This window comes from Chiroxiphia lanceolata, chromosome 3, assembly GCF_009829145.1.
Source record: "Chiroxiphia lanceolata isolate bChiLan1 chromosome 3, bChiLan1.pri, whole genome shotgun sequence".
NCBI lineage: Eukaryota > Metazoa > Chordata > Aves > Passeriformes > Pipridae > Chiroxiphia > Chiroxiphia lanceolata.
In genome coordinates, this window is record NC_045639.1 from 92,074,949 (window position 1) to 92,082,611 (window position 7,663).

General features: G+C 36.9%; 1 protein-coding gene across 3 annotated transcripts in view; it reads left to right on the plus strand.

Moving 5' to 3' along the window:
- The window catches only part of BMP5 (bone morphogenetic protein 5), a 56,564-nt gene extending 49,601 nt beyond the window's left edge, over positions 1-6,963 (plus strand). For all 3 annotated transcript variants that reach the window (XM_032684436.1, XM_032684437.1, XM_032684438.1), the window contains 2 exons: positions 666-776; positions 4,629-6,963. In XM_032684436.1, coding sequence (XP_032540327.1) covers positions 666-776; positions 4,629-4,778 — 261 coding nt within the window. In that variant the 3' untranslated portion in view covers positions 4,779-6,963. The remainder of the gene's footprint in view (positions 1-665; positions 777-4,628) is intronic.
- Positions 6,964-7,663: the final 700 nt, after the last annotated feature.

Here is a 7,663-nt window from a genome sequence, read left to right on the forward strand (position 1 = left end):
AGCTGGAAAGCCAAAGCTACACTGCACAGTATTTGATCAGTGAAACCCAGGGTGAAATGACATACAAAAAAAAAAAAAAGATACAAACCCCAGGAAGTAGGTACCTGATCCTCTCCATCCTTCCTGCAGCACTTCCATTACCTGGCAAAGGAATAATTCAGCAAACTAAACACACAACTTTCATTAACATTTTAAAATATTTTCCCTCTTGTGGTCTTTTGCCCATACTGTGTTGCTAGAAATATTCAAAATGCATGATTCATTGACATGCCAACGCGTAATTACTAGCAACCCTCAGTTTCATGCAATAATACAGTTAATGGTTTTGAGTATGCTGAAGGAAGAGAATGCATTTTAATTACTTTTGTTGCATCAAGAAACGCTCAAGATTTTTGGTTTGTGAGGAAAAGTATTCTACAAACATATTTTGATCTTTAATTCCCCTTACGGTCTCATTACCTGGTATTCAGTATGGATTTTTAAGTTTAATTTAATTTTCATCTCTGTTTTGCATGAACAAAGCAATTACTTTAAAAAAAAAAAGTTGTTTCACATGCCACCTTCTGAAGTTCCTTTTGTCATTGAACAAGTCTTAGTTTGATATAGTTCCAAATTCTCTGAGTGAGAAAAAAAATATTGAGTGGATCTATTTGCTCTTGTTTTAGGATTGGATTATTGCACCAGAGGGCTACGCTGCATTCTACTGTGATGGAGAGTGTTCTTTCCCCCTCAATGCTCACATGAACGCAACAAACCACGCCATTGTTCAGACTCTGGTATGCCTCTGCCTATGCTGGAGTTGCCTATTATGCAGTTGTTAGTGTCTTTGCTCAGGGTCTGACTCTTCTGTTTACTACTATTGAATTTTGATTGCTTCTGGGTAAATGATAACCCATTTCGAAAACATGCATTGATGATTATGTTGGGGAGAGGATGAGCTGCTCAGAGTGGCCTTTGTGGTAGGTTCCCCCTCCATTTTAAATGTGATAACACATGAGAGTACTGTGTCATGTTACTGGAGAATCGTTAGGAACAAAGGGGGCCCCTGGTCTGACTTCCAAGAGTTTTTCAGCTTATTGCAGCTCAATGTTAAAATCTACATGCTATACCTTCCAGAAATGATGACACTTGGCCACTCTATGGACCTCTGTTGTCAACTGTTGGCAGAGATACTTACACTGTAATTTAATGTGAAGCTTTGCAAACAGATGCATTTGCATGTAAGAAATTGTGTTCAGTCATGCCTGGCTTACAAATGCAATTTAAAAATAAGTGTGTTTGGATCTCTTGCTCAGCCTGGTACATGTAAAAGGGGATTCACAGCCAGCTTTCTGCCTCTGCTTTTTCTTATGTTTTCTCCTGTGCCTCAACAAAAGCAGCCAAAAAGATGATCTTAGTTGAGGCAGCTGGCTAGGCCTCCTCTACCCTGGCAGCATTCAGCTACAGAAATCATGACCTTTAGACTATGCCTAAATGTAATGCTATGAGGCTAAAGTCTGGTTGGTTTGGTCAAAAATTGGTTTTTCACCTATGTTGGCTGAAGAACTGGTATTAGCATTGGTATTAGCAGAATGATTAAGAAGCAGAGGAATGAGGGATAATAAACAAGGAGGGAGCAGCAGTACAAAATCAGAACAGGAAAGGGTTGCCATCTCTAATTTGTTTCTGGAAAGGTCAAGTTACTCAACTGCAATTAGAGAAACATGGGTTTAAAGTTCCCTCTGATATAAAGTGACAATAGCGAAGTATCCTGACCATCGGATTATGCTGACAGATGTGTCCATGGAAGATGATCTTTTTCTTTGATTTTCACATAAAAAATCTGGGCCTTAAAAACCTTTCCTCCTTCAGAAAGGAGTGCAGTTACTACCATCCTGGGACACCACCCCAAACACCCCCCTCAAATTTAATCCCCACACCAAAAAAACGTCCCAAAACCAAAAAAGCAAATAAACAAAAATGAAGCTTGATATCTTTCTGATAGAAACCAAATTCTGTTTGTGAAAATCGTCAAGTATTTCTAGAAGGTTGAATATTAGGAAGAAATTTTTTACAGAGGGAGCAATCAGACATTGGAATGTGGTGCCCAGGGAAGTGGTGGATTTGCTGCTCCTGGAGGTCTTTAAGATGATACTGGATGTGGCACTTAGTGCCATGGTCTAGTAACCACGGCCGTGTTGGATCAAGGGTTGAACTTGACGATCTCAGAGGTCTTATCCAACCTGATTGATTCTATGATTCTATGACAGGGACATTTTTAAAAACTCATCATATGGTGAGACCTTTTCCTTTCCATTCAGCTTTTGTTTATTCACCCTTTCCAAGTCCAGCCACCAATGCTACATTATTCTTCTACACCAGAATTCAAGTCAGCAAGATTTATAAAAAGAAGGGAAAATGTCAGGCTGGAAATAAATAGAAGTGTGTTAAAGGGTTCAGGTGAAAGGAAACAGAAAATGCCTGTTGGCAAGGAATACAGCAATGTGTTTAGGAGACAATGAAGAACAGTTCAGAGATAAAAAGAAATAAGCCAGTAAAGCAATAGTTTAGCATTATGTAAACATTGTCCAGAAAAGTTGCCAATATCAGTGAGATCCCCAGGTTAGAGTTCCCTCCTGCAATTATGGACTGTTAAATAAGAATTGGCCCAACGTTAGTTTCTATTATGTGTCTTTTGTGTCCAAAAATGATTAATTTCCAGTTGTTAAGAAATGTGTGTAGTTTGTCCTATTTTTTAAATTGGATAGTCAAATTTTTCCCATTATTACGGCCTTTTTGGAATTGTGTTTCCCTCTGCATGTACAGTACATGCATTCAGTTATGCAGCCAAAAAATCATGAGGCTAATTAAATTTTAGCTGCACATAAATTAGATGAGATAACAGTAGTTGAATGCTTTCTGGTTTAAATTATACAAAATTCAGATTTACACAAGGTGTGCACATGGGGATGGTTTGGGAAACAATTATTCATATGCCCCACCCTAATCTAAATGTATTCATCTCCTGGCCATACTGATTACACCATTCTGAAAAAAACCATTTTTTGGGTTGGGAAATGATTGTTCCTTGGTACCCCTCCAAACTTCGCTGACTCTTTTTCTATTTTATTTTGTAATAAGAATGGGAGAAATGCTAGGCCAGTACCTCTCTCTCTCCTTTTTTCGTAGCTGAACTTAGGCAAACAGATGATACAGATCCATATAGATACAAGATAGGCTGCATTTAATGTGTTCTATAAGCTTTCTTCATCACCTTCAGATCAGGCTTAGGAGACGCGCTGACTTCCTGGTCATGAGAGGCAGTGGGTCAGCAGGTTGGCTCGTGCTGAATTTGTAGCTAACAAACACTTGAAAAACCTGTGACCATCGCTGCCATGGTTAGCAGGGCCATGGAGCTTCCAGCTGGGGTGGCAGAGGCTGGTGGAACCAGGATTTATGACAGGGCAAACATCTGCCTGGATGAGGCACAATCATTCTTTTCTCCAGTGCTTTGCTGCTCATTTGTTAAACCATTTTTAAGTGTGTGTCTAAACCTTTACTAAACTGCTACTTCAGGATTTATTATTGCTCATTTCAAAAGACCTTCTCATGGTAACAGTTATGTAAAAATTGTTTCCTGATAGACTGTTCTCTGTTGTCTGGCAAAGGCTCTGAGCTTATATCACTGCAAGACAGATGGCTCTAACAGATTTACAAAGACTTAACATACAAATGAAACCTATTACTGCTGAAGTCTTCATCCATGCCTTAATAATCTCTTGCCCTCTCTATTACATCTCCCTCTTCTCTGGCCTCCCCAGTTTCCAAGTCTTCAGCATGTGTAGAATATTACATCCAACCTTCTTTAAAGTACAAAGAACTTGTATTTCCCCCATTTTCAGATATTTCCACTAGATCTTGTTCGTTCTGGGATGCTGTTCAAAACTCTTTTCCTTCTCTTTAACCTTCCATTGATATATTTCAGCCTAGAGAACACAAAGACTTTTCTTCCTCAGCCCTTTCCCCAGACATTTTGTCCAGCTGGCACCCACCTTATGAACTGATTTTTACTTCAGTGGAAGTAGAATTGGATCCACTGATATGTAGATAAGCCCCTAAAATGCACTCATACTGTCTAAGAGCACATATCTTACCATTTCATAGGCTAAAAACAGTTCCAGAGCCTTTGCCTGCACAGCCTTTGCTGTCTGCAACAGATTTTCCTCCACGCTGAGATCCCAACACGGGAAAGCATTTTTTCACGCATGCTTGGGTCCTGGTGAGACTCAGGGCTTGAGCCTTTGCTTCATGTTAAGCACTGTCCTCCCCAAAGACGGTACGCACAATATGTTTAAATGTTTTCCTGAGCAGTTACCTAACTCCAACTCTTTTCTAAATGTCATCTGAAAACCAACTTTCTGTCTTGGCCACTTCTCCTCATTTATCTCTCCATCTGCTTTTATTGTATAACTCTGCCCGTGCAATTGAAATCAGAGCAATGCTCTGGAGGTAAGCTGTGCTTTAAAGTTGCTAACCAAGGAAAATTTGTGACCACAGCCTTCTCTGAATTGCAAAGACATGTTTTCCACTGATGTTGTCCTTCTACCTCTCTGTTTGATATATGAGCTATGTATTTATCTATCTTTCAGGTTCACTTGATGTTCCCTGATCATGTACCAAAGCCATGCTGTGCACCAACAAAACTGAACGCAATCTCCGTGCTCTACTTTGATGACAGTTCCAATGTTATTTTAAAAAAATACAGGAATATGGTGGTGCGTTCATGTGGCTGTCACTAGAATAAAAAGATAATCTAAAGCAGAGGGGTTTATTCAAAATTGTAATAAAGTCAAGATATAAGCCTTGCTGATGAAAAGGCAGGCCTAAATTTATTCCATTTCATGTCATCTCTCATTTAATTGTACAGTATAATGTATATAGTAGCTTTTATTTATTTAAAAGTATATAGTTTCTTTCGTATGAGCAAAATTTCAGAACCATTTATTTTATGGGTCGCCTCACCATGCAGTAAAAGTTCACAAACTAGTTTTTCAATGGATCGTGCTGAAATCTGTTTCATTCTGTTTCAATATTTTAAGGTAAAGCCTTTGTACAGAATTTTTTAAAACTAGAAACTCCAGAACTTCTGTAACGGCTTTGTATTGTTAAAGGAACTAAAATACATTTGGTCATATTGTGCCAATGAAAACTGTGGCGAGGTATTTATTTAGAAAAAGACACAGGGAAAAAAACTAAACAAAACTGCTCGACTAAACATATTTTTTCTTTTAGAAGTTCTGCTCCATTAGAAAAAGTGAAATGTTGAACAGTGCTTAAGTAAATAAATAGTAGATAGAAAATAGAAGTGAAAAAATTGCACATAATTGTTATAACTATTTTCTTTAACAAAATGAGTGTAACTGGAGGAGTATGTTACTTTTTGGCTTGTGAGCTGCAGAGTTTGCAAAAGGCTCCAGGCTTTGGAAATTCTGTGTAGACAGACTCTTGCCTTTATCTAGGACTTTCCAAGTTAACACTAAAAATTGAACTACAACATTCTTACCTCTAATAATATGAGTCTCTTATCTACTACACTGCTCTGGCAAGTATTTTTATAATAGCACCACAAGGTAAAATCAAACAAAAACCACACAATCCTTCCCATTATATACACAGTATATACACTATATACACAAAATATACAGAAGATGCAGTATGGAAGGGCTTTGCTTTATTTAGCTTCTACTTCTGGATGTGTTTTGTGAGTGTGTGAGGGAAGGTATTGGGTATGCAATTGTCACCTCTTTAATCAAAAGTCATATCCCTAGTGGTGGCTGTTTTCAGAAAAAGATGAAAAACACCTTTCATAACAAGGCATTGGGTAATTTGCAGCCTACTTTCAGTCCCATCTGCTTTTCTATCGGGTGGGAATTAGTTTAAATAATGAGACTCAATGTGAGATATTGTTCCTTTTATTTTGCATTAACTATTGTAACTTTGTTATAATTCTTAAATCCATATAATAACTTTCTAATCTCCCTAAATATTTGGCCTCAAATCAAATCCTGTGGTTGTGAATTGCATAACCAATTACAGATTACATTTCCACCACCACTACATATATGCTTATTTTGAATTAAGGACATTCAATGTCTTTGGACACCCCTTTGTTTTACTGTTATGAAAATGGGAAAACAGAAACTCTGTTTTCTCTCTATTACATGACTAATTATAATATATGCTTTTATCAGGAATTGACTTCACTAAAAATGCTTCATTTAAACAATTCTCAGAGAGTTGCTAAAAAATGCATAGGACATATCAGTTTCTCCTTAGACAGTCTATTCATGTAACTCTGACTTCTCCGGTTATTTAAAATATATTTCAGAAATCTCAGATTATTACAGACTGATAAAATCAGTGTGTGTGTGTGACTGTGTGTATGCATGTGAATGTGCAGCTGCCGTTTTTGCAGAAACTAATTTATTTTACCTTGCTTTTGGAGTAATACATAAATCCTTTTAATGCATACACTCAGTTAAAAAAAGAAAATAAATTAGCAGTACTGATTTCAGTCTTGGGAACTCTTTCCCCTTAATAGAACAGTTCTATTTTACACTTCCATCTCTATTTTATACTGGCATTACCTACATATCTACATTTAGTTGCAGATTATGCACAAGGGTGTACGGCAAAATATGTCTCCATCTGAATTACCATTTTGGAACAGTTAGATTCCTGGGTTGTCTTCAAAAATTTACTGGTTTCTGTATAAATTGAGTGGGTGGATATGCTTTTTTTGAACTCAATTTATTCTGAATGGAATTTGATGGATATTAAATTTTGGGTACATTAAGTAATATATTTTTAAAAAATGGTGTACCATTTTGAGACTAAGAAGCTGAAGATTATTGTTATATTATTCTTTAAAATATGCTGTTGGAATATATTTCTATATTTTGAGACATAATAAACCTGTAATAATATTTTCCTCTGCTGTGATTTTACTTCTAAGATGCATGACAAAATGGCAGTGACTTGATGTATTCTTTTAAAGTGAAAAGCAAGAGATCACCAATTGTTACAGTTAATTTTTAGTACAGACATTTTGCAAAATTGCTTTTATATTGTTACCTCTTAAACTGCAGATAGTGAAACATCTACACTAGTAGTAAAAATCATGCCTTCAAATGATACCTCCAAGTGCTAATACTGTACTCAAAATATATTGTTTCAGCAATAACTAAAGGATTCAAATTATCAGGACTTTAAAATTATGTTGTTTGCAATCTCTACCAGCTTTTCTGCTCACACATTCAACTGTGTATAGGGAGAATCTGACATGTGGTGCCTGAATGACAAACCAGACACATGTGAAATACAGAGCATTATCTTTTACTATCTCGTCTGCAGTCACAGAACTTGCAGAATGTGATTTACAATGTGTTGCTGAATTCTTACTCACAGGGCTTGAGCAAGAACTTGATTAAAAACAAAAGAAAACTAAACCAAAAATTCAACGAAAAACAGCGAGAGGAGGTTTACTTGCCATCTTAATTCAAATAAATCAGCACCAAACGTGGTACATGAGGAGTCAGGAATCTCATGCGAATTAAATGGGCCTTTTGTATTCTGTTTTCCATATTTGCAACACATGACACAGACACTTCTCCTGACTGCTATA